Source organism: Sorex araneus, chromosome 1 (assembly GCF_027595985.1).
Source record: "Sorex araneus isolate mSorAra2 chromosome 1, mSorAra2.pri, whole genome shotgun sequence".
NCBI classification, from domain to species: domain Eukaryota; kingdom Metazoa; phylum Chordata; class Mammalia; order Eulipotyphla; family Soricidae; genus Sorex; species Sorex araneus.
The window spans coordinates 101,577,337-101,604,065 of record NC_073302.1 but is presented as its reverse complement, the minus strand read 5'-3'; the positions used below and the strand labels follow the sequence as shown (position 1 = coordinate 101,604,065).

The following is a 26,729-nucleotide window of genomic DNA, read 5'->3' as shown; positions in this document are numbered from 1 at the left end:
GAGTGTTGTCTGGAGATCAGAAATGGTGGCTGCACAGTGCCTCAGCGTTTGTTCTGACAGTCCTAATGACAGGCTTGGGGAGGGAGAAAAGTGTCCTAAAAGGAAGTCAGCCAGAAAGATGGCTTCATAAATCATTAGTGGGACTTGCTCCAGTAGGATGACACATAAAAGAATAACAAGGACACTCCCTTGGGAATAAAGCAAGGAGGTTTGATTAAAGGAACATAATTGATTAGAAAAAAATCTAGTGGAGTCAAGAGAGCGATGACCACATTCAAACATAATGTATCTTCAAACCAAATAGTGAGTGGCTTTGAGACCTAGATTTAATTCAGGAGCATCCCATTGAGTCCCATTGTTTCTCTCTAGTGAAAATGGTTTTGTTGTTGTTTCCATGGCTACCAGAGAGCATAAGAGGGCACAACTGCATTATACTAGAGCACCAATTTTTGGTCAACCAAAAAAAACAAAAAAAGACATTTTTCCACTCTATTCATTTCTCAAGTTCTGTGATATCTGTTCAGCTCTATCATAGATAATTCAGTCCCATTCTTAATGTAAATTCCCTTTATCCTGTCTTCTACCCTGGTAGAAAGCGAATCAACAGGAAAGCTTTATAGTCATGCTCTTTGATTAATTTTGGATTTGAATATTATTGGAAAGTTAGTGATACTGTAATAAAAATGCCTGAGGAAAGTAACTTGTCGACTTTTAATAACTGTTTTCAGAAAAAAAAAAGGTCCAATCTGTCCTATTTTCTGTTGGTCTAATAAACTTGTGCAAGTAACTCTTTCTTGATAAACTGGCTCAAGTGATGCTATGTTTTTTTTTAAACAATTATACTTTTTCTCTATCAATTTTCTACTTTAACCCTTCATCAATATTGACCTTGAAAATGTACGAGCAACCTTGGGCTTTGAGTGGACTTAGACAGATGTTTGCCGTTCGAGCCGTGAGGTCTGGACAGTGCTGATGGCAACTGACGGGTCCTGTCACTCTGGGCCACACCTGCTCGCACTCGGCTGCTGTGTGTTCCGAGGCAGGCGTGTTCCCTGCCTCCAACAGCACTCTCCGAGGGCCGCCTCTTGAAGCATCTCACCTTCCAGTTTTCCAAGTGACTGTGGAACATACATTCCTCTTTGTGCGATCAGAGCACTGTCATAGCACTGTCTTCCCATTGTTCATCGATCTGCTCAAGCGGGCACCAGTAACGTCTCCATTGTGAGACTTGTTGTGACTGTTTTTGGCATACCAAACATGCTACAGGGAGCTTGCCAAGCTCTGCCATGGGGGCGAGATATTCTCGATAGTTTGCCGGCCTCTCTGAGAGGGACAGAGGAATCAAACGTGGGTCGGCCGCATGCAAGGTGAACGTCCTACCCGCTGTGCTGTCACTATTTCCCGATAAAATAAAATCAAAGATAGAATGAATCTACTTTGTTAAAGGAAAAATAATCCTTATATTTGTTGATTCTGTTTTACCTTTAAGTCCAGTCAAAGTCCTAGAAAAGCATAAGAACCTTTGTTCAAAGAAAAAGCTGAGGGAGGCTTAGGGAGACAGGGAAGAAGGGCCAGGGCCCCGTGAGATAATAATGTAAGTATGTAATCCCCGTTTCTTGGACAGGGCAGCTAACAGCAGTTTGTGAAGCTCTTAGATCTTCTCTGGAGGTGTTACCACTTTTCATGTAGTCGTCATGCTTGGGTAGGAATCCAACCATTTGTCTGCATAGGATGGTCATTAACTGTGACTCCATTGATTCTACTAAACATCGTGAAGTAAAGCAACACAGAAAGAATGAAGACATTTTCCTATCGCAGTTGATACTGACAGAAATCTCTTAAGTTTGCACAAGGGAAACAGTTACAGCATTGTCCTGTTTGAAAGACACCGAAATGGTTCTCTCTGGGACACTTTTCTTTTGGAGTTACATTAACCAAGTTAGAGAAATTGCACAAGGCACAGAGTTTGGGGCTTTTGTTTGTTATGTAACATTCTTTGCAGGGCAGGAGATAACAGATAATGGTGCTGGTCTGGCTTTGCTTTAGATTTAATTCTCCCAAGTTTAGAAGAATTTTTATTTTTTAGGTCTTACTAGAAATAAGAGGAAAGCTCCATTCCTTGATGTTAACTTGTTTATGTGATGTAAATCCAAATTATAAAACATTGTCATATTTTTTTTCTTTCTGATAACAATGTAACTGTTTCTCCAGAAGTTCCAAACTTCAGATCCCAAACAAATCCCGATCCAATGATGGGAAATGTTTGCAGTCCTCATGTCCTCCTGTGAAACCCACACATGGTCTGGGCTCAGGGAGCCCATTTATCAGTGAGGTTCACATGGAGGGGAAAAAAAGAAACAAACACTCCCAGCTGAGGGCCCGGTCTAAGTGGAAAGCCTGAGACAGACCATTTAAGAGTTGTGACGCTTCCATATTTAGCCAGAATAGTATGAAAATTACTGGTGTCAGGGGAAATGGTAAAAGTGCTGTTTGCACAAGCTGTTTATTTTGAGTGACTATTCATCATGTCTATTTGCATCTTGGGAGTAAGCATCTACAAAATCATTTTTGCTCCATTATCTAAGAATATTGATGTGACGTGCTATTGAGATAAAATCGGAATGTCTGCGTGAGTCTGTAGAGTGTTGGATTTTGAGATTTTCCTTTGACGTATCCTGTGGATTCATCCTGGGTCCGTTCTGGAATCCATTGTGGAGAGAATCCTTTCCCGTACCAATGGGGCATCATCCGTTCACTGCATGCGCCTCTCGTGGGACTGGATCCACAAGAGTCACATTATCATTCCTCAGATGCCGATACTGAGAAGGGCTCAGTCTCTGAGACGCCCCAGTGTCGAAGCTGAATTGAAGCCCATCAGACTGAGAGCAGAATATTCCCACTGGTAGTGAATCCCAGATCAGCGGGGTGGCGTGGGTCGAGTCAGGCACCCACAACCCCCTGTTTCCTGGGCCCTGCTGCTCTCCTTCCTCCTTGGCAGTGTAATTTGTAACCATTGTTGTTCTCTTGGTGTTTCCTCAGGCTGTCCAGTGGGAGTGTGATGAAGCCACCAAGAAGGCCTGCTACAGCAAGGGCAAGTCCCAGGTAAGGTGGCACCGGGGTCTTGGCCCCATGCAGAAGACCCGCAGACCATAATATTTTATTCCACGGCTCTTCCTGATGGCCCCTAAACTGAGGAAGAAAAAAAAAAAAACTTCCCAATCAGACTGGCAGTAAATCGCATTAATTTAAAATCAGATAGCTTAAAGTTAACCCTAAACAGGTAAGGGTATGCTTACAGAAGGACCATACCCTTTTTTTTTTAAGATTTATTTACAATAACCTCTCTTTAAAACCTGTTCTCTCCCCACACTAAAGTCTACATCCCCAAGCCCCTAACGAAAGAGCATTTTACCAGAACTGTATTTCTTCAGCAGCTGTCCATTCCAGGTCTTCTCTGGACGAGACCCGTGTGAGCAGTCTTCTGGTGCTATTTCAGAGGGTCTCTCTGTCTCCGTCTTACTTTCCTGAGACCTGGGCCAGGAACCTTGCCACTAAACCTGGCTGACACTGAGCCTCCCCGTGGGAATCCCAGGGGGGCTACCTGAGAAACAAAGCCTCCGAGAGATCTTGCAGTAGAAAGTGTGATTCTGGACCCACACGCTTTGGGTCAAACAGAGCGGCAGAGAAAACACTAGTGGAAGCCTCACTCCACCACTCTAGGTCTCTTCTCTTTGCTTTGCTCTTTTTATTGCCCCTTTCTCTCTCTCTTCACGAGCAGCTTTGAGGCTCAGACAGAGGCGGGGCTGCAGCCTGGCATTTCCCCAAACCAAAGCAAAAGCTGGGAAGAAGGAAGAGAAGTAAAGCAATGGTGTCTCGGTCACTTAGAACAAGAAATCTCACTTCCTGGAGGCCAAGGAATGAAAGGGCAGACATTGGTGGAGGGTCTTTACTGAAGGATCATGTGACCTCAGAAACTGCCTCTAGAACAGAGGTGCATGACTTCAATGTAGCACCAGGTTTAACAAAATCAGAATATTCTCTCTTAAAGCGCCCTCAAGAGAAGTAAATGTAAATATACCTTTACAGAAGCTCCGTCTGCCTTTGTATAGCTGGCACTGCAAACTGTTTGAAGCAGGGCTTTCTAGAAGGCTTTCCTTTCTCCTTCAAGTGTTTATGGCTCTTTATTCCTGCCCTTTTCTCCTCTCCCAATGGAACACAGTTCTTCAAATAAGGTAGCACTGTAACACTGTAGCACTGTAGTCCAGTTGTTCATCAGTTTGCTCCAGCAGGCACCAGTAACATCTCCATTGTGAGACTTGTTACTGTTTCAAATACGATACCTGACGCATATCTGAGAACAGAGGCGGAAACACTCTGGGGACAGCCAGAGTGGCTGGTGGCAAGAACCTGCCTGTCTTTGTCTGGCTCCCATGCCAGCTCCGCCCTCCTGCACTGACGCCATGCTCTGCGGGTGCCAAGCACTGCCTGGTGGTCTCCTCCACCCACGCATGGTGCCGTCTTCTCTTCGTCTTGCCACTCCTTCTCCCTCCTTTCCTGCTCGTCTCCACCTTCCTTCTGTGCTTTGGTCCTTCCTTCTTCTCTCCCACCTCCTAGGCTGGTGGCTTCATCAGTCAGTGACGTTCCATTTGGGGAACCCGGCACTGAACTTGGCTGACAGTGATCGGGTCCCCACTTCCAACAGATGTGACAGACTCTTCCCGCTGCACGTGCTAATCTCTCGGAACTTGGGACCCCCCTAGCCACCCCACACAGCATCAGTTTTCAGTTACATGTAGACTTTCCCTGTCCTGTTGCATTTTTGTTTTGTTTTTTGTTGGGGTCCGCACTCAGCAGTGCTCAGGGTTACTCCCGGCTCTGCACTCAGGAATCACTCCTGGCAGGGCTCAGGTGACCTTATGGGATGCCCAGGATTTAATCCAGGTTGACCTCGTATAAGGCCAACGCCCTCCTGCTGTCCTATTGCTCTGGTCCCCCTGCTTTATTGCATTTTAATTAAAATCCAATCACTTCTCTGAACTAGGATCTGGGCCAGATTATTTCTCACTGACCTAGGACGTAGGCAATGGTGGACACGGTCGTTTTTCATGCTGGTACACACATGTGAGCCCACATGTTGTGACAACTAAAAATAACCAAAAATGTCTTCAGATACTTTCAACTTGTGGAGCGGGTTGAGAAAACCCACTCATTGCCCCAAGAGTAAATGCATGAGTCACTTTACGTTGTCCAAGTTGAGTCATATTCCTTCTAGATCATTTTTTCTTCTTTCATAGGCTTTGACATAATGGCTCATCAGTTTCCTTCTTGTATGGGCCTCAGTCTTCTTAGGCTCCTTGTATACATGAAAGAAAAACATTCGATGGTGTAAACTGGGCATGGTTTCTGCAGTGAACAGTTTCTGAGTCCATCATTTTAAAATCATCTTTTTGGTGGTACTAGTAAATCACTCCTTTGTAGAGTGAAAACTTGCTTCTGCGAAATCAATATTGGCCCATGTTTTACCTTAAATGGTACCGGTAGGTTATTTGAAAACTAGAAATTCAGCAGGTAAAACTCTGAGAACGCATTGATGAAGCCCTTCTTTCATGCTCTGCGATAATACATCATCAACTCACAGAGGGAACCAGTCCTTACTACACCTGATCTCAGTTTCCTGGACAGACAAGAAGAGAGAAGCTCGTATGATCATATCAAGCTCTCTCTCTCAGTTCCCTGTGTCAGCTTCTGTGGGTTGAGAACAGTGGCAAAGGCTCAGCCATGAACACTGACTCAAAGCCCATTTGCTGATGGAATTTTGTCAGAAAATGATGTGATACAAATGCAGGCGGTTGCCCAGACTCGATCCTCTGAGAGAAAGAATGGCGCATTCTTTTCTGATAAACTCACCGAGTGTTGGATGAGGTTACACGTGGTGTGGCCCCATCTGGGCCTGGTTGATACATAAGTGGGTTTGGGGACAGAAGGGCATGTATGGGCTGGTGCACTCAGGTGATGATTGCTTTGCACAAGTGCCTCTCCTGGCCAGTGGTTTGCAAGAGCTGTTACCCAGCCGACCTTCCTGGGTGCTTGAAAACTGCCCATCTCAGCAGCAGCACTGCGGGGCTGGGCCGTGGGTGACCAGAGCAGAGGGACATCGGGTCTTCTGGCCTTCCTCACTCCCGCTTTGCCTTATGTCTGTTCCTCTGTGCCTTGCATCTGTTCCTTTTATGAAGTGGTACCTCAATTCCCCTGTACTCACCCCATCCCACCCACCATGACGGAACCCCGTCTAGCTCCTGGGATATAAAAAGCTTGGGGACTGGGCCCAGACCCTGAAATCCCTAACAAGACCCCCACCTTCTCCGCTCCGATGGGTTAAATCTATAAACAGGGCCCCGGCGCGGGGGACGGAATTCAGATCATTTTTCTCAGTAGGCACAAATTGAGAGATGGGGAGAGAGCCACTTCCTCCTTGTGGTGGGACGCCGGAACGCAGCAGACAACAGGTTCCCTTCTCCAGAGGGCCAGAGTAAGGCCACATGGGACATCTCAAAAATGAGAAAAATGCCAGCCTTCTCCCCGGCCTGAAAAGAGCAGACCGGGCACCCCCGCGCAGGGCGTTTCTGGGCACCCGAATGAGCCAAGAATCTGAAGAGGGGGTGAAGGGCTCGGCCTGCGGGTGGGGCTGTCTGCGCCCACTCCTTTCCCTGGGAGGACAGTCCCCGGCTGCTGTGACCAGGCGCTCGGTCTGCAGTGCCCAGGAGAGCTGGACTCACAAGCGCTGTCTCTCGTGTCGCCCGTTCAGAGGCAGGGCCAGGTCCCCCAGCAAGGTCGTCCCGGGGGGAGCGCGGGGGCACACACAGGGCGTACCCGGGAGCTTGAGTGCAGGCTTCTTCACCCAGTGCCCTCTCAGCCTGCAGCAAGGTGGCCGAGACACTGGCTGTGCTGTGGTTACTCTCACGATGATAGAGCTGTCCATACCTAAGGGAAACTGGTGTTAGGTTGTGTTGGGTTGTGTTTGGGACTGGCCTCTTGTTTGAGAACGAGATGCCCCTTAAACAAATATTATTGCAGACATAGATGGTTCATTGTCTTGTGTCCTAACAAGAGTTCCTTGTCGCCTGGGGTGAGGATAGCTCCTCCAGACGCCTTCCCGCCACGACCCGTGGGCAGCCGACAGAGCCGCAGTGTTCGGCGTCTCCTCGCCGACGCTCGCTCCTTCCCCTCCCTCCGCCATCTCAGCCGGCGCTTCTGACACGGGATTCTTAGGATGCTTTTGCTTGATGGTGGGTCAGTCGCAGTTAGAACCCAGGGCTTTGTCCTCCTGCCCTTGCTGTGCTTCTGGTCCTGGAGTGGGTAGCATCCTGCCGGTGAAGCAGGGATGTCCCAGGGTGTCAGGAGATGACACAACCTGTCTCCCGCGGGATGGCTGCGCTGGTGGGCGCGTCTTAGCGAGGCAAAGGGCTTCCAGAGGCCCCCTGGGGTGCCCCGAGGCTGGGCGGGAGGCAGCCAGGGGGGCAGAGGGCAGGGTCCCCCAGCAGAAATGCCTCAGGTCTTTCTGGGGGAGGACGGCAGTGTGGGCTGTGCTCGGGGACTGCTCCTGGCAGGGACCAGGGGCTTTACATGGTGCCGGGGATCAAACCCGACGTGGCCCCAAGGAAGGTAAGTGTCTTAACTCCCGGACGCTCTCTTCGGTCCAGTTCCTTCAGTTCTTGACAGTGAAATGTACAGACACATACACACACATACATTCACCCACAATATGCGTATACATATGTGCACACATATGCACACATGTACATATATATCCACGTGCGTGGATACACGTGGATACACATGCACCCACATACAGACATATGCACACTCACGCATGCATGCGCATGTACATGTGCATACATATGTATGCACACTCATGCACACATATGCACAATACACATGTGCACACACATGCACGCACACACATAACACACGTGCACACATGCATGTGCACACATGCACGCACATATACACACATGTGCGCGCACACGCACACACACACACACACACACACACACACACACACACACCTTCGTGTGGTTGCCAGAGCGGGAGCCCTTTTTGGCGTCAGGAGAGTCCCCCACTCCCCAGCCCAGGCCTTGCGCCCAGAGGTCAGTTGAGCTGCCATCTAGGTTCCACACTTCTAGGGCAGCTCGACCCTGTCTCGTTGGACACAGCCCAGCCTCCCCGACGCCACTCCTTGCTTCTCAGGGGGTGGGTAGGGGACGCTCTTCAGAGAGCACAGCCCCCTCCCCGCCCCGCCTGGCCCTCGCCATTGGACAGGCATCCCAGGTCTCCTGACCGCCTTTTGTCACCTTCATTTCCTAAATTGCCAGGTGGTTTGCCCGGGCTCCCAGCCCCACTCCAGCACCCTGGGTTCACTGACGTCCTTTCTTCTCCGTCTCCATGCAGTGCACAGTGGGCAGGGGGGGATGATGAGGACCCGGGACTGGCCGCGGTGCCCGGGCCTGAACTCTGGGTCTCCCATCTGTCTCCGTGTTCTCTGGCCCCGGCCTGTTCTCTCATTCTCTCCTTTAGGTTCCTATCTTGGTGGCCCCTCCCGCCCTGGCCCACAGGCCTTCCTGGCCCTGCGGCCCTCCTCTCTGCCCGGCAGGTGCTTCTCCTGCAAGAACTTGGCCCAGGCCACTGTCCCCGGGTCTTCGACCCTCTCGCTCCCTCCCACCCCATGCTGGTCTCTTGATGTGTGTGTCTCTTGCCCCCTCCTCACCTGCTGCAGAGCGCTCTGTGTCCTGTCTCCTCTCCCTACTCGGGCTCCAGCCCTCTCTACCCCGAGCTCCCCAGGGTGGCCCTGGGGGTCCAGACGTGCCAGCTCTGTGCCTCTGCCCCTGCACTGGGCATGCCATCACCCCCCGCCCCGCCTGCCCTGTGCTCCCTGATTCTGGAAAGGCCATTGTGGTTGTCCTTCCAAGTCTTGTTTTGTTCTTTCTCTTGAGAACTCTTCTGCCCTTTGCCTGGCTGCAGACACACAGCAGAGCCGAGCCAGACAAGCCTCCCCGTCTGGTTCCTTTCCTCAGTGACCCGCTCTGCGTCTCCTGTCTGTGCTGAGTTTGCCGTTCTTCTGAGGGCTTGCTTAGATGCCGCGTCCTGTCCTGGTTTTCCACAGTCCGGCTGTCTTCAGTGTAGCAGCCAGTGTCCGTGCGCTGTGATTAGCGCTAGGAAGAGCATTTGGACAGTGTTCTACCCTTGCTGTTTGTCGCACTTCCTCTGAGAATGATTTCAGAGATCTCAGCCCTTCTGCCTTCCAGGGACTGAGTTAGGCAAAGTCCTGGGGCCTGGAGGGTGGCTGAAGGGAAGAGAGCATTGTTGCTTCGCAGGGTCCAGATCTTCCTGGCTGGGGCCCTGTGGGGTGGCCACTCTCGCCTGGTGCCGTCATCGTCCTGTAGGGCTGTCCGTCAGTCACTCACCCCGTTGACCTGCTCTGTCCCTGCTTTCTTTCCATCCTGCCACCGGAGCAGCCGGGAAGTGGGAGGGGGCTGGGTTTCGGGGTCATCTCTGTCTCTCTCTCAAGCTCCTTCCTCCATTCCCAGCTGGTCCCCCAGCGACAGACAGAACACTGCATGCACGACAAACGTAAACGTGTGTCATAGTTTGCACACAGCTTCAGACCGGCTCACTCACCTGCAGATGGGACTTCTTTGTGGCTCCTCCGCTGCTAGTTCCTCTCCTGTGCCGAGTGAAATCACCTGCTTTCTCCAGCTCAGAGTCCTCGTCCAGGCCCTTCCCCTGGCTTGGAAGTTTTTCTCTTTTGCTGAAGTACTTCCTGGAGGGACCAGGTGGCACCTCCTCCGAGAAGGCTTACTAAATCCTCTTCTTAAAATTCCTTTTGAGGGGCTGGAGTGATAGCACAGCGGGTAGGGCGTTTGCCTTGCATGCGGCCGACCCAGGTTCGATTCCCAGCATCCCATATGGTCTCCTGAGCTCAGCCAGGGGTAATTCCTGAGTGCAGAGCCAGGAGTGACCCCTGTGCATCGCCGGGTGTGACCCAAAAAGAAAAAAAAAAATTCCTTTTGAATTTCACTTTCTCCAAAAGTCTTCCCCTCTCCCTGCCTCTTGTTTTCTTAAACAACTACCTGGTAACCACCCGGCCCTGTTTTTGTCCCTTAGTTTCTTGCTCAGGGCCTCTATCGGGATCTCTCCCCCGTGCCAACCAGAGAACCTCATCAGTAACTGCTGCTGAGAGAAAGGGGCCCGTGCACTGCTGTGACCACAATTGTCGATCGAAGCTTTTGCAGCAAAAACAAAACAAAACAACACATTTTTTGTCCTGTTTCAGCAAGGACTTCCCTCTCACAAGCTCCCGAGATCCCGTCCTTATTGGCTGTATTTTCATTTGTCTGTCAGAGGATGCAGATGGTTATTGATGCCTGCTGTATACGTGATACTATGTGAGACCTTTATGTGAAACATGCTCCAGTTTGTAGACGGAGTTTCCCATAATGACTCTTTTCTTTGTAACGTTTATTCGAAGTCCCTGGAAATTTTCTGAGATGCCCTTTCACAAACAGTCTATACGTTCCTTTCCTTATGGTATAGAGTGCGTGTCAAATGCAGTCTAGGATTTGTGCCATTATCACAAGCATCTCCGAAGGAAGTCATATCAACAGCGAAAACACATGCCTTGGACAGATATTTATCCTACTAAATGTTCTAATCTGCAGCATAGTAGTACATGCCTCAGGTTCTAAGGCCTGAGGGCTAAGGCTCTTCTTTTGCGTGTGGCTGATTCTGGCTCAAATCCGTGACATCACACATGGTCCATCAAGTACCCTCAGGGGTCACTACTGAGAACACAGAACCAGAAATGACCCCTGAGCACCACTGGGTTTGACCCAAAATTCCCTTTCCCCATACCCCCACCACCACCTCTGCAGAAAAGATGCTTGCCTAAATACCTGCTACTAGGCTAGTATGTGTGGAGAGAGAGCCAGATTACTATAGTTTTAGGTCAATTTCCATTGCCAGCTGACATTTAATTGATTAGGTAATACTGAATGTATTCCTCATCCCCAACCCTCTGGTGCTTGGACCTTGTTGACACCTTTCTGGTGATTTCTTTTCTAGGAGGAATGTCAGAACTACATCCGGGTGCTGCTGGTGGGCGGTGACCGACTGTTCACCTGCGGGACCAACGCGTTCACGCCTGTCTGCACCAACCGAACGGTATGTCACCCGCCAAGCCCCTCGCGTGCCGGCCGCAGAGAAGCTCAGGCCTTCTAGGAGAACTTGAGTTTTCAAAGTCATTCCAGTCTCCGAGGAGGAGTGCTTCCTAACTAGGATTTTAAAACCCCCTCCTGTCAAACTGAATAACTATTTCATTGGCTTATGGATAATCAGAACTGCCAAGTATGTAATCAATTGGAAATAATTAGAATTTATGCAATTGAATTTAAATGTGTCACGGAAATATTTCTGCCACGCTCTTCACAATAATGGTGATCCTGACCCTAGTCATTTATTTTTAATTCTTATTCTGCTAAACTATAGAGATGGGCATTACAGTGGCTGAAAATCACCATTTTGATGGAGAAAATACAATTTACAAATAGAATCAGAAGCATCATAAAGTCTGCCCTCAGACAAGGAGTTTTGCCGTGGGCCAGCCCAGTTGCAGGGTGCCCGTGTGCTCTCACTTTTCATTGACAATGGGATGTTCAACACCCTCGTCTTACTCCAGGAGAAGAGCAGCGTTACCAGAGCTCACGTGCCACCTTTCTGATTCCGAATATTCATTTGATCTTCTCTGGGGGGACGGGCAGAAAAGAAACAGCATTATGTTAACTTTCTTCTTGCACACCGTCTCTCAGTGCCTGAATCTATCAACTGACTTTACTCCTCATTTTCAAATTAACATTCAAGTACTGGAAATATGGGGAGGGGGGCAGAAACGAAGCCCCCGGAGAGCTCAGGCACCGTCTCCCGAGAGGTCTGGGAGCAGGTTTGCAGACAGGAAGAAGCCGAGACCCAGAGGAGTCGGGCTGAGTGGGGATATTGGAAGGAGGAAACCGTGCTTCTGGGTGAGGAGAACCGTGAGAAGGAACACGCTGTGAAATTTTAAATTTCACAGGAGGAGAACCTGGGAACCGTGCTTCCCAGGGTCCCTGAGGAGGCCAGTGAAGTCGCGCCCCGTGTCGGTGGGGATGGGGGGTGGGTATCACCTGGGAATGGGCTGGGATGGAAGGAGCGAGTCAGAGCTTCTGTGCAGAGAGTTTCCAGATAGGAGCGTCTGGGATGGAAAAAAATCTCTGAGTGGTTTCAGGTGTCACCAGCAGGTTTTGGGTCCCTTCGACCCGGAGACCCCTGGCCCGCCCAGTACTCAGGCCTTTCCTTTGTAACAGGAGTGGGGAGGAGGCAGCCTCAAGCTACTTATTGCTGAGGGGTGTGGGGGGGCAGCAACAAGCCACTTCCTGTTGGGGGGTGACATGTGGAAGGGAAAAGGTCACAGAATGGCATCAGCAGAGCAGCCGGGGGCGGTCAGGTGTCTGGTTGAAGGCCAGCTGGTTAAAGGTGGTCAGGGATGTTTCCTGGATGCGTGACTGGATGGCCTGAAGGAGACATGGCTGAGAAGAAAGTGACCATTATTCAAATTAATGGCCCAGCCCACGGAAATTGCAAAATGGCTCATCGGTCCTAGGAGTGTCAGGCCCGCCAAACTCACTTTCAATCAAGCCCCTTGGAATGCATTTATTCAATCGCTCTGCAAAACTAGAATCTAATTTTTACCGAGGGCAAGTTCCTAGTCATAGTTTTCTGTCCACCTTCACTTTAAATTTGCCAAATGGCTTCACAGCATGTTCCTTCGCATAAATACAGCAGTCCTGGAGAACTCTCCTTTTGGGGTGCCCTGTTATTTGCTGAGAGGTGCGGGGGATTGGCCAAGGACAGACCAATAGCAGTATTAATATTTTACCTGTCACATCAGGGTTACCCAGGCGTGGCCTTGGTGAAGAAGTGAGGATCAGGTGAGCAGGGTGAACTGGAGGTGGCCTCGGGCCTCTCCCCTTCTGTGGGAGTGTTCTGGCGGGCAGCGCCCATCCTGTTCCTCCCAGGATGGGGAGAGATCTCGGTTTCTGGTTTTTCTCCACGCTGAGTGCAGGGCCGAGGCTGTGGTCAGTCTGCAGATCTGCAGATTCCTCATTTTCCTCAGCAGAGACCATTTCCAGCCTCCCTGTCTCTAGGGCCTCCCTGAGGTGTGTTGGGGGCTTGTGATGGTCCTTGTAGTTACTAGACCTGTTCCTGTCACTTCAACCAATCCCTTTGACTCCTGCCCTGCGAGAGGGCTTTGGGGTTCCGTATCTGGCTCTGGAGTTCCCCGTCTATGTGTGAGGGATAGACCCTACTGCAGAGAGAAGGATTTCCTGTCTAGATTTATGCACACCAACCTGGTGCCACAAAGCATCAAAAATGTACTGCAGGTGCCAAGAGGAGAGAAAAGCAAATATTTCACTTTCCTCTCAGCGAGATGCAGTATGACCATTTGTTGTGCATCCTGGTCAGAAGAAGTGTTAAGATCTGTATGGGTAGAGCATACAGTTTCACAACATCGTGTTGAATTCATTTAGTCGCATGTTGAAAAGCTTTATTTCCTGTAACCTTTTTTTTTAAGTGTCCAGTTATCTAAGAGCACTGTAATTTGAGTCTGGACCATTGTCTCATACCTTCTTCCATAAATCTCACCAAAAAGAAAAGTATCGGAACAATTCTGCAGATATAATTTAAAGATCTACTTATAACAGCCCAGTTTGATCTGTTTCTTTTTTAAAAACACAATCCTCAAACCTTCTTCACATCCCTTTGCTTTCTTTCATTCTGTCCTGTCAAAACCAGTTTCACTTTAATAGGATTTATATCTTTTCCCACTGATGATATCTCTATCCATTATCTTTCTTAAAATACACATCTTCGCTCCCTCCTCATAGACACATCTTACAGGATTAACTTCCTTATCCCACTGAACTTAGTACAGCTTGATTTTGAAGAAATTTGGAAACAAGTTGCTAATCACTGTCTCCTTTAGGATGGGCAAATTGTGCTCTGCAGTACTTGTTATTACAGTGTTGTCATAGATCTCTCTGAGTAAAAACACTACGTCAGTTCTATAGATATTCAAAGGGTTTCCGAAGTAAAGAGTTCATAACACGTGCCATTCTTGGCAAGAAAGCTTGTTTCACATATGAATTAGTCATAACATACTTGTCTTTAAAAGTTGTATCCCTAAAACACTGAAAAAACACGGAAATATTACAGGTTTAGAAAACATATATTGTCGTGAAATAGGCAAGAGACTCACACTGTGGATAAAGCTCTCTTCAGGTCAGTACTAAACTTGAGATCTGGAGACAAGAATGGCCTGTGGTAGTCACCAGGAGCATATGCGTCCTTGCAGTGGTGAGACTAACTAGTAGTATAATCTGAAAAAAGCCTGGTTACAGTTATTTACCACAGATTTTGTCAACTCCCCATTTTTAGAAACTACCAAAATCAAAGCCTCTCTCCGCAGCTGTGGCGAAGGTCTAAGCGTCTCTTTTCCTCCCCCATCTGTGATCAGAAGCAGGCAATACATTTTCAAGGCCGGTCCTCTTTCCATCAGGAGTGATAAATGGAGCTTTGTTCCCTGAAACGACTATTTGTAAAGCAGCCTAATTTCTCATTAAAATATCAGACGGAGGGAGCAGCTGCCTTAGTGCTGCTGGAGGGCTAGGAAGGAAAGTTTTATTTCAAAACCCCGTAGGTTAAAGTTCTGCATTCATCCTTTCAGAATAGGGCTTAGGGATGTTTCTGCCAACCCGACGCAGAATCACATCAGCAAAAAGGGCAGGTTTTCGCGGGGCAGGGGTGGTGGGCTGGACAGTCCTGGGTCCTGGGCCTGGGCCACCTCAGTCTTCTGCCATCAAGTCTAGTATTGCTGGAACCAGGACAGGGCGGGACGGACTGTCCCGACACCGGCAAGGTGCTGAGGGGCGTGCGCCCCCCCCCCCCGCCCCCGCCCCCGCAGTGACCCAGTTGTCCACAGTCGGGGCATGGCCGGGAGGATGTGGAGTAGGGCCAGCTCTGATCCAGCGTCCCTCCTTTCCTCATCTGGAGCAGACTCAGTTTCCCTTGTCCTGAACCCTGCGGAGACTGAGATAATGTGCTGGTAGGGCTGCCTGTGACGCTGCCTTCTGGCAACCGCAGGCCTCTCACTCTGCCTCACCCTGTCCATCCAACTTACTAAAAACCGTAAAGGCCGTGTCTCAAACAGGGGTCAGAGGGCCGTGTGTGGCATTCTTGAGCTTCCTTCTAATGACTGAGAGAAAGTGAGTGGCAAGTTCGGTCGCCCCTGCTGGGGTCTCAGGTTCGAGCCTCGGATACGTCTGAAGGCGACTCAAAGGAGGCTGCTGGATTTTCCTCACGGCGCTCGCTGAGTCGTTCTCTCAGCTTACCACGATTAACCTGCATGGGCTGTTGCCCACGTGCCCGAAACCAGACCCTGGTTACGCGGGCCGTGCCCCGTGAGGCTGTGCCTGTGTTCAGTGGTGGAGCCCCTGGGCAGGTGGGGGCGGCTTCGGGAAAGTGTTGGGAGGAGAGGGTGGGTGGGTGCTGGAGAGGCAGCGGGGAGAGGAGGAGAGAACAGGGCCAGGAGGGCCAAGTCATGGGGGTGGGGGGTGGCCAGCGGGGTGTCAGGAGGAGTCTGAGGGGTGCTGCGAGCGTGGAGAACTCAGGAAGGTGACGGGTTTGAGGAGAGAGGGGCAGGGGCGCCCGAGCACGGCAGCCTGAGCTTCGGGCATTTCCGTGGGTTTCTCAGTGCTCAGGCACCGTGCCTTCAGCCTCACTGCCATGGAATTGTTACGAGACCCGTTTGGGGCCCGCGCGCGCCCCCTCCTTGCATGAGCGTGGGTATTGAGGCCAAAGAGGTTGTAGCCGTGGATGAGGAGCTCAGGGCCACTGTCCAGGACCCAGCTGGGGGTTAGGGAGGCCACAAGGCAGCCCAAGGGGGTAAGAAGGGCCTATTTTGGAATTTCGGTTCTCAATAATCTTCGTAAAATCCGGGCACGAGAGCTGTTTGCACAGTGTACAGATGGCCCCTTGGGGGGCCAGGCAGTTAGAGGGGGCGTCTCCGGACGCTGCCACAGCCCTGACAGTCAGAAGGGCCAGTGTTTGGGCCGGTTCTCAACTCCCTGCAGAGGTGACCAAGCGTGAGCTCGCGTTGCTCAGACTCAGAGTGAACGGTTCTGGGCCTTTTTCATGGCCACAAGGTGCCTGGACACAATGACAAGGGCCAAAGGAAACCTCTGGGCATCAGTGGGACCTGCTAAGGCCAAAGTATGGTGGGTACGAGGTGCCAGGAAGGATAGGACGGAGGTCAAGACTGTCCCGGACATCACAGGGTCAGAAGGAGGTCACGGGGCCGGCCAGTGGCCGCTCGCCTCCGATCTGAGAGCTCAGGGAGCATGCAGAACTAGCCCGGCATGAGCTGCCGCTGCCCACTCCCCCTGCTTTAAACCTGGGTCCGGGAAGAGGATTGTCCCGGCCCCCGCGCCCTCGTGCCCGGGTTTTGGCGCCAAGAAGAAGGAAAGGTCCGGGGGCAGGTTTGTGGGGAGGAAGCAGCAGAGACCCAGAGGAGTCGGGCTGATCGGGGGACTGGGAAGAGGAGAGGGCGCTCCCCGGAGAGACTGGTGGGTCCCTAATGGGGCCAGTGAAGCTGTGCCCGGTGTGGCGCAGGGCATCGCCGAGGGCAGATCTCTGAGGGCAGGGGCGGGATGGAAGGTGGGAGTCGGGGCTTCAGTGCAGGGCGTTCCCAGATAGCAGCTAACAAGATGGAAAAATCTCTGAGTGGTTTCATGAGCCTCAGGTGCTCACAGGCAGATCTTAGGGTCCTTCTACCCGCAGCTGCTGGGACCACCCAGCAGTAAGCACTTAGGGGACCCCACTCTTACACCCTCACATTGTCTCCAGACAGTGGGCATCACGGGCACCCATTTCCACATGAGTTTGAGACAGTCAGAGAGGGAGTCTCCGGCCCCGGGCCCTGGTGTGATCTCCGTCGGGTGCTCTAGTGGGACCCTTGCTTCCCCCCGCGCTGGGCCCCTCAGGTCAGAGCCAAGGACAGAGAGGAAGGTCCTCACCCCCCCCCAAAGGGCTGTCCTCACACAGCCAGAAGGGTGGGAGCTCATCCTTTGAGAAGCTGGTGTCACCCCCCAAAGCCCACCGCGCCTCTTCCCTCTGGAGCAGCCGGGCAAAGCTTGGGAACTCTTGTCCCTCCCGTGCTTGCCCCCACTGCACCGCTACCTGGGGACATGTTTTAAACTCTTCATCAGGTTTTATTTTTTATTTTAATTTTTATTTTTTTTTGCTTTTTTTGGGTCACACCTGGCAATGCTCAGGGGTTACTCCCAGCTCTGTACTCAGGAATCACCCCTGGCAGTGCTCAGAGGACCTTATGGGATGCTGGGAATCGAACCTGGGTCGGCCGTGTGCAAGCAAACGCCCTCCCCGCTGTGCTATGGCTCCAGCCCCTCTTCATCAGGTTTTGATTCGCTCCTGTTGACAAAATTGTGCATTATTCCTCCTTCCCGTGTGTGCCCATAAATATTGAAGCTGCTGCCTTTATTAAAGGGGAAAATCCGCCACACCCATGCATCCTAGATAGAAGGCCCAGCAGTAGCCTGGCTTCACCTCCCGGGGGGACGCAGTCACCTCAGGTGGGGGAAGAGGGTGGCTGAGGGGGTGGGGGGGTGGCCGCTCCAGCCACGGCCAGCGTCCTGTCTTCTCCCGAGCCCACGGGGTTGGCTCCGCGCACTCTGTTGTGAGGCCAGGGAGACTCCGCCCACCAGCTCCTTCATCACAGTAACTGACTCTCTCTCCTGTGCTCGCCCCTAGCTGAGCAACCTGACGGAGATCCACGACCAGATCAGCGGCACGGCGCGCTGCCCCTACAGCCCGCAGCACAATTCCACGGCCCTGCTCACGGCCGGCGGCGAGCTCTACGCTGCCACCGTCATGGACTTCCCAGGCCGAGACCCCGCCATCTACCGGAGCCTGGGCGTCCTGCCCCCGCTCCGCACGGCCCAGTACAACTCCAAGTGGCTCAATGGTGAGTGCTCCGGCCCCGGCCCGCCATCACCTACTTACCCGACCGTCAAAAGTCACACTGACCCGGGTTCTAGAGGAAAACAAGGTCTTCATTTTCAAGCGTGGTGGAAATGCATTTTTGGTCTCTAGAAAGGCATTGTCATTGCCAAATTAGTGATGCTCAGGACAAACTCCTGACTCTGTGCTCAGAATCACTCCTGGTGGGCTCATGGGGCCATGCGGTGTAGCAGGGATCAAACCTGGGTCAGCCTCGTGCAAGGCCAACACACTGCTTACCGGACTCAGTCTCTGGCACCTGTGTTCTTCGTCTCCACCTCTCTCTGGGAAGCAGCTTCCCCCTCAGATGATGCTTATTGGGTTCTCGATCCCCATCTCTCAGTCTCTGAAGCCAGTGCCTCCTCAGATGGTACTTACCCCCATCTCTCTCTCTAGGAAGCTAATTCCTTCTCAGATTGTATAAGCAGGTCCCTCCTCAGATTGTGTGTCTTGGATTCTTGATTCCCATCTCTCTATCTAGGTAGCCAGTTCCTCCTCAGACGGTATTTATCGGGGTCTCGATCCCCATCTCTCTAGGAAGCCAGTTCCTCCTCAGATTGTGTTTATTGGGTTCTCGATCCCCATCTCTCTAGGAAGCCAGTTCCTTCCCAGATGGTAGAGGCCAGTTCCTCCGTAGACTGTGGTTATTGGGTTCTTGACCCCCATCTCTGTCTGAGAAGTCAGTTTCTCCTCAGTTTGTGTTTATTGGGTTCTTGACCCCTGTCTCTCTCTAGGAAGCCGGTTCCTCCTCAGATGTCATTCTCGCTCACCCAGGCTTTCCACAGGGTCTGGCCGCCATCCAGCATGCGTTCAGTCAGCAGGTGCTTACAAATGAAGATGTGAGGAGGATGGAAGGGGCGGCTGCTCCGCTCTTCCCGGCGCCTGCTGGACCTGCCAGCGGATGGATTGCTCTAGAATGCGCCTTGTTCCTTCTAGTCTGAGGAAGGGCCCGACTTGTGCACGGCAGGGCGACGTCTACAGATAACCTGCTGGGACCATGAGAGGGTGTGGAAACTAGAGGGCAGCAGTCTGTGGAGGGCGGCAGCTCTCAGAGCCCCCTTAAGAGCGGGACCCCCGGCTCTGCATTTTGCTACCTTCAATCCTGGGCAGCGTCAGACAGGAGGGCCCGCCCGGCCCTGTGAGTTTGTGAGGAAGCCACGGGTGTGGGTCTCGGTGAGGATCTGCTTCCACAACGCCGACACACACTTATTTCTGTGGGCCCTGCCCCTGTCAGCAGAGATGGCCCAGACTGTGACTGCCGGTACCTTCTAGGCCTGCGTCACTTCCTGTGCGTTCACAGGGGACCCCAAAGGGCCCGGTGCTCAGGTAGTGGGATACGTTGCTCTGTGTGTGTGTGTGTGTGTGTGTGTGTGTGTGTGTGTGTGTGTGTGTGTGTGAGAGAGAGAGAGAGAGAGAGAGAGAGAGAGGGAGAGAGAGAGAGGGAGAGACAGAGACAGAGACAGAGACAGAAACAGAGACAGAGAGACTGAGCCCCCGCGCAGCAGGACAAATGAACCCACTTCTGCGGACTGGATCCCACCGCAGTCTCCAGTTCCCAGGCCTCACCGACGCCTGTGCCAGCCTCCCAGTTGCTTCAGCGACTGGCCTCCACCACGTCCCCTCAGCAACCGCGCCCAGAAGCCCCCACCCCCTCGTGCCCGCCAGAGGAGCTCGGGGCTCTCCGGAGGGTAAGCTTCCAAGTAACCTCAGGAGGTGTGTGTCCCACCATGCAGCCTCCTTGCCTGGGCCTGTTCCTCCTTGGAATCCGCAGGACGCTCCTCCTCTCTCACTGTGCCCGCTCCCCCCTCCTTTGATCTGTGCGTTTGCGTATTTCTATCTGCTGTTGTCTTTGAGGGGCCATGGGTGTGTGTGGTTTACAAACACCTGTATCTTCACATCCACAAGAGTGCCGGAGACCCCCCAGCGCAGCCCCGTACCACACCACCACTGCCCAGCTTCCCCTCCCTGCCCCCATCCACATAGTGACCTCTGTTCTGTAGAGTTCAAGGGCTCGTCGTCATCAGTGGACACTATCCATTCCCTTGATTTTTTTATTTCGTCCCCTGATGCATGTGAGATCATCTGGCTTTTGTTCTTTCTCCCTCAACTCAGTTCACGTAACATGGCAGCTACATGTGAGTTGTCGCCAGAGGTGAGGACCCGCCCCCCTCCTCTCCGCGCTGAAGCGTTTCATTGTGTGTGGACCATATCTTAGGCGGTCACTCATCAGTCGTGTGGCCTTTGGGTTGCTTCCTCCGCTAGTGTAGCATCTCCTGCAGGGCAGACATCCTGTGGGGCCCTCAAGGTGCCCCGGGTGTGTCCTACAGGGTCAAAAGCGCAGAAAGACCCGTCTGCGGGTAAGGCTGAAACACATTTTCTCAGAAATCGTGGAGCGATGATGAATGAGGCAGCAGGACAAGGGATTATGTATTGCCAGTATCCAGCATCACAAAGCCAAAGATTTGTGTGCTTGTAATTTTATTCGGCTTCTAACATTTGAAAAACCAAAACAGATGGGGGCTGGAGCAATAGCACAGCGGGTAGGGCGTTTGCCTTGCACGCGGCCAACCCTGATTCGATTCCCAGCATCCCTTATGATCCTCTGAGCACCGCCAGGAGTGATTCCTGAGTGCAGAGCCAGGAGGAACCCCTGTGCATCGCCGGGGTGACCCAAAAAGCAAAAAAATAGAAAAGAAAATAGAACTTCCCTTTGCCCTCTCCTGGGGCCCTATTTTTATCCATTGCTTACTCAGCCAGTACAAAGGGCAGTACCCTCGGCTGGACAGTTTCCTAGAGGAGTCGGAAACAAGGGCTTATTGGCGAGGTAATGAGTATCTGTTTCCAAATTGGACTTTTCTCCTGCACCGGGATTGCTCTTAAAATAAATGTGTGTGTTGAGAGAAATACCTTCACAGCCTCAGTGCATTCAAATATTAATCGTTAATAACCCTTATTAAATGATTACTGTAAGGCAGAGCAATCAATGTTTAATGGGTGATGCTTAAAATACAGATGCTGTAAAAACGTCCATGCAAGAAATTGGTGATCACATTGGGAAAACAAGAGGCCCGTGAGGAGCCGGAAAGTGCCATGTCCAGATTAATGGCGTTCAGACGGAGTTTGAGGCTGCACACGAAATAAATCCTGAGGGGGAATGAGGGAAAATGAGTCCATCAACAAGTCTCGTAACTCAGCACAGATCCTGTGTGGACACTCGAGTTAGCCCTCTGTGGCCTGCCTCTTGTCCTCTGTCGGATAGTCGCCTTCCTACAGGGTCACTGCAGGGACCCCTTCCCCAGCACCCTCCTGCCAAGAGCGCAGGGAAGCACCCACAGGCGTTCTTTCCTCATGCCGTTCTTATGAGCTGCTATGTTTCTAGTTAAGAAAACTTTTTGTCAAATCTTATCTCCTCCCGGTTTGCGATACTCTAACGATGTAACCCAAGCGTTAAATAGACTCTTTGAGGTCTTTAAAATACAATGATTAACCTCCTAATGATTAAAGATAATTTACTTGGAGGAAGAAAATCCCCTCCGTGCTTAACTCTCAGAGAAATTGCTTCTGCTTCTGGTGCAGACAGGTGCTTGACGGGGCCGAGTGTCTTCCTGGGAGCAGATGCTTCTGGTGGTCCATGCACAGATGTTTGGGCGGGGCTGCTCTGCGGGGCTGCGCCCTCGGGACGGTAGAACATCTGGGGGTGACTCCGCACATGCTTTCTTCCAAGGTGTGATTTTCCTGAGCAAGGTCCACCCCGGGCAGCTGGAATTTGCTAGCTCAGGACATTCGCTAGTTTGAGGGGAGCTCACAGGCCAAGGGAAACAGCAGCGGAGACCCAGGAATGAGGTCCGTTTCACGAAGGATTCGCCAAGGAGGATTTCAGCAAAGCCCAATCCCGAACTACGACGGCACCGTCTGCCGCTGACTTGGGTGTCTTATCAACCAGGCGTCAGGAGAGACTCCCCAGAGGGGTGTCAGTGTGAGGGGCACCCTCCCCTCAGCGCTGCGCGTCCAAGAGCTAGACGAGGTCCAGGAGTTCACACGGAACTCGGGAAGTTGAGACTTGCTGGGATTTGAGCCCCGTGGGGAGAGCTGTGAGACACCCACTCTGAGCTCTCCTGCACATCCCCACGCTCCACGCAGCCTTTCCTGAAGCCACTGGCCTGGTTTCCAGTCCGGCGTGAGACGGATGTGTTCTGTCAGTGGTGCTGGAAGCCTAACCTGATTATCTTCCTAGGTCAGAAATCACTGAGTCAATAGCACCCCGTCTCCCATCCGGGTGTGTGTGCACCTTGCACGGTCCCTGCTTCCTCTTGTTATTATTAAGGTGCGAGGGGGAGCCTCAAGCTGTGGCGGTAGTTCAGAGGGGTGAGACCAGCACACTGTCGTCTGGTCCTCTCGGAACCCTCCCGGGCCCCTGGCCTTGTCCTCGTCTTCCCTATGAGCAAGGAGGAGGGAGAAGCATCCCACCTCCCAGACCAGCCTCACTCCGCTGGGAGCTGAGCTTGGAAAGCGGATCACGCACTAGCCTGTGTCTCCCTTACAGGACCTCAGCGTCCCTGTTCGGTGGCATCTAAGGAAACACCCACATCCAGAACCTGTCTAGAATCATCACTTTTTAATAGCCATGCAGCCGTGGAGGAGGGCTATGGGCCTCTTGGGAAATAGGCTTTTTTTTTTTTCTTCCCCAGTAGCTTAAGGTTTGCAAAAGGAGATGGAATGCCCTGTACTTGTTTAAGTGCAGACAGCTTGGGGGTCCAAAGAGGTGGGGTTCTTGGGTGCTGCTGGAAAACCGTGTGGTGTCCTGTTCTGGGTCTGGTGCAGAGTCTCTTTCGTCTGGTGCTGTGGGCTCTGAGCCTCCCCGCCAGCCACTTGTCCCTTGGATATGTGGTTCCAGAAGGGACGGGGAGATAAGCTGTTCTTCCCCTCTCCCAGGCTTCCTGGTAGCTGGCGAGACCACAGATACCAAGTGAATTCATTGAATCAGGCAGAGACCCACATCCAAACAGCACCGCCCCCCACCAGAAGCTCTGCCCGTGAGGGTGCAGCCCCTTCTACCCTGCTGTGCTGCTGTTTCCGTACCTAGGGACCCGGTTTCTCTTCCCCAGCACCCTCCCTTAGTGCTGCTTCCTCTCCCTTGCACTGACCATCCAATTAAGACCATAAATCTCCCTGGCATCCTGTTTACTGGATGCTTGGCTCTCTGGGTTTTGATCATTTTATCTCCATGTTGTTTTATGATATGTTTCACTTCCCCTCCCTCGAAGTCCGGCAGGCTTCATCCCCTGCTTCTGGTTGGATTGCAGGGTCTTTGCATTTTCATCTTTGCTGTTACCCAGACTCAGCTCAGAGACAGAGACCGAGACTCCGCGACAAAGACCAAGCCGCCGCAAAGTTAACTTGGTGTGACCCCATCCTTGCCCATCCCTTCATCTCTTAAACATGTTTTTCTTGTCGTCTTTAGTCTTTGTGTAGGCATTCGAGTACTCCGGAGAGCTTAGAATTCAAGGTACTATCCCAGAGAAACATTCCAAAGTACCGATTTATGATTCTTCCAGTTCAATAATTCTCAGAGAAGGCGAACTGATATAATTACAAGAAAAATCAGACATAGACGTTTCCTGGGTTTGGCCTGACCTGCGTGTAAAGTGCTCCCGGGTCGAGGCCAGGACTGGGTGCCCGGGCTGAGCCCACAGGGGACTGGGAGCGGCCACAGGAGCTGGGTGCAGTGTAGCCTACAGACCTCTGGCTTCTCTGCCACCAAGGCTAGAAAAATGCAGCTCCACTGGCTTGACAAGAGGGAGAGCTTTCAGGGAGGGTGAGCCCGGGTACAAGCTGGCGGAGGGTGGGGGAGGGGATTCTCCGAGGGCCCTGGAACAAATTGCTCCAGAATCAGCCACTCCAGGGCATTAAGGATTTTTCACTCGGAATCCCTTTGCTGGAGGCACCTTCCTGGGCCTGTGGGGATGTTTCCACCCACGTTCCTGCCCAGACCTGAGAATCCACGGACTGTGGCTGTCCGTGATGGGAGGTTGCCCTTCCCGGGTCACTAGCGTCACACGCCAGGAGCTCATCAAGACTCCCTTGTCTCTTGAGGCTGGAGCGATAGCACAGTGGGGAGGGCATTTGCCTTGCACGCGGCCAACTGGGGTTCGATTCCCGGCATCCCATATGGTCCCCTGAGCCCCGCCAGGGGTAATTCTTGAGTGTAGAGCCAGGAGTAACCCCTGAGCATCGCCGGGTGTGACCCAAAAAGCAAAAAAAAAAATAAAGGGTCCCTTGTCTCTCAACTCCTCTCCTCTCCCCAGTGACAGGTGAGACCCACATTCTCTGCCTGGGGTTCGGGCTGTGTCCCTCGGACCACCCGCCTTATCATTTCCACTCCTGCCCTACTGTCGCTCCCCTCCTGCTGCCTTGTGGGGTCTCTTTCCCACTCCCTTCCCCGCCTCACCTCTCCCTTCCTGAAGGTTCTTCAGTCCCACCCTTGCTCCCTGTCGCCCTCCCCGTCATCTTGCCCACTTGGTGGCCATGTCCCTGGTGGCCGTCAGAGTGGGCCCGCGTCTGTCGCTGATGCTGATGCCCAGTGCCCAGACAACTCTTGTCGTGGGTGCGTAGCTGAGGGGAGGAATCCCCGGCCTGGCGTTGGAGCCCCTGTCCCTGCACTCAGCTGGGCCCAGTCGTCCAAAGCGCAGCCCTTCGCGGGATTGACGGAATGCCCGGCTTATGGTTTGCTTACAGAAATGCTGATGAGTTGTTTGCCGGTATCGTTTATATTTGTTTTATATTTATTTACATAGTAGCATTATGCGCTTTCTATTTATTTACATAGCCGCGTTAACACAATATTATTTACATATTAATCTATTTGTCTTTTGGATAAATGTTTATCTACAGTAATCTGGGTGATTAATAGCTAGGTATCAGGTGTTGACATATCCTTTGATAATTGCCCTTGATATTCCCAGCGATAAGATATGGTTCTCAGCATTCACTCTACAAAGAGGAAATGGAGAATCTATGCCCTTTTGTAAGTGACTGAGTTCCTACAGCCAGTAGGTGGAAGTCTTGAGCTATATATATACATACATCTCCATGTGGTATGTAGTATGTATGTGCTCTCCCACCACATACACCAATGCGTTCCTTCCATGTCCCTCTCGGTTACCTTTCTTCTCCCAGAAGTCTGAATGAGAGAACTTTAGTCCACTGGTAGCTCTTCAACTTTATTTTACTTAATTTAATTTTAATTGCCCCGCCTTAATAGCTACATGGATGAGATTAAATTTAGGTTGGAACCCCCAGCAGAGTATTTTCATGTAGCTGCAATAAGGAAAACCAGATGTGTGATGAGAGAGTGTGAATTTTAGGACTGTAGACGGAAATGATTTGGGTACTGACCAGCACGATCACTGTAGAGGGACAGAAACCTCTGGTAACTGTGTCACGACTCAAGAACGTTTCTCTTCACTTCGCTTTCTTCCCTTAAAATAGCTTGCAGTTTTTAAAACTATGTGGTTGTTTCAGCGTTCTTTCCATTCTGATTTCTATTAAGCTTATCATTGTATCACTGTCATCCCATTGTTCGTCGATTTACTCGAGCGGGCACCAGTAATGTCTCTATTCCTCCCAGCCCTGAGATTTTTAGCAGCCTCTCCTTACTCATCTTTCCCAACGATTGGAGGCTCTTTCAGGGTCAGGGGAATGAGACCTATCATTACTGTTTTTGGCATATCGAGTACACCACGGGTAGCTTGCCAAACTCTGCCCGTGCGGGCGAGATACTCTTGGTAGCTTGCCAGGCTCTCCAATATATATATATGACTTGTTGCCTACTGTCTGAACTCCATCAAATATGATGTGGTAATTATGGAAAATGGGTAGGAAGTGTCTTATGTGTCCAGAAAGCGTCCTGGAGCATGGCAGCGGTTGGATAGTGGAGGTCGGCTACCAGGGCTGGGTTCCTTGGGGCGGGAAGGGTTCTTGCCCTCTCCCGTCTGGGGCGCCCCAAGTCAAAACAGCCTGGCGAGTAGTCCGATGGCAGGGCTATGGGAGCCTCAGTTTATACTCCATCTGGCAGGAGCAGCCGTTGAGATCTGGAGGGTGGCTGATGAGGAGGCAGGGTGTGGCAGGGAGTGGCTTATGGGTGTGATCCCGGGGTCACGGGAGATTGGGTATAGCAGGCAGAGGGTCTCTGCTTCTGGTCCTGTTGAGTCCAGAGTCCAAGGTCACAAAGTTCTGCATGATATGGGTTCCATGGGGCTTCACTCATGCGTGAGGCTCGGCCATTGCATCCGGAGAGTGGCCCGGAGCGTGGCGGCAGTTAGGTATTAAGCGTAACCCATGAAAATTTGATGCCTAGTTGTGATTATAGGAGCTCCTACTAAGTATGTTATGAGAAGGGACGTCAGATCATGGGATGGTCGTTACCGCTGTGATTGGTCGGGATTCCACCTGTGTCAGCGTCTTGAATGCTCGTGGCACTGTAGGTCCTTCCTGGTTGTCAGGAGGGAGAGTTCCAGGAGCCAGTGGCCCAGCCCAGGGTTTCTGGGTGCTGCTGGCAGAGCCATGGT

The 26,729-nt window shown here is 51.8% G+C and overlaps 1 protein-coding gene across 1 annotated transcript in view; it reads left to right on the top strand.

Moving 5' to 3' along the window:
* Nucleotides 1-26,729, top strand: part of SEMA5A (semaphorin 5A) — a 446,471-nt gene that overhangs the window by 285,989 nt on the left and 133,753 nt on the right. Inside the window, exons 6-8 of the mRNA XM_055132169.1 lie at nucleotides 3,040-3,102; nucleotides 11,119-11,217; nucleotides 17,914-18,127. Coding sequence (XP_054988144.1) covers nucleotides 3,040-3,102; nucleotides 11,119-11,217; nucleotides 17,914-18,127 — 376 coding nt within the window. The remainder of the gene's footprint in view (nucleotides 1-3,039; nucleotides 3,103-11,118; nucleotides 11,218-17,913; nucleotides 18,128-26,729) is intronic.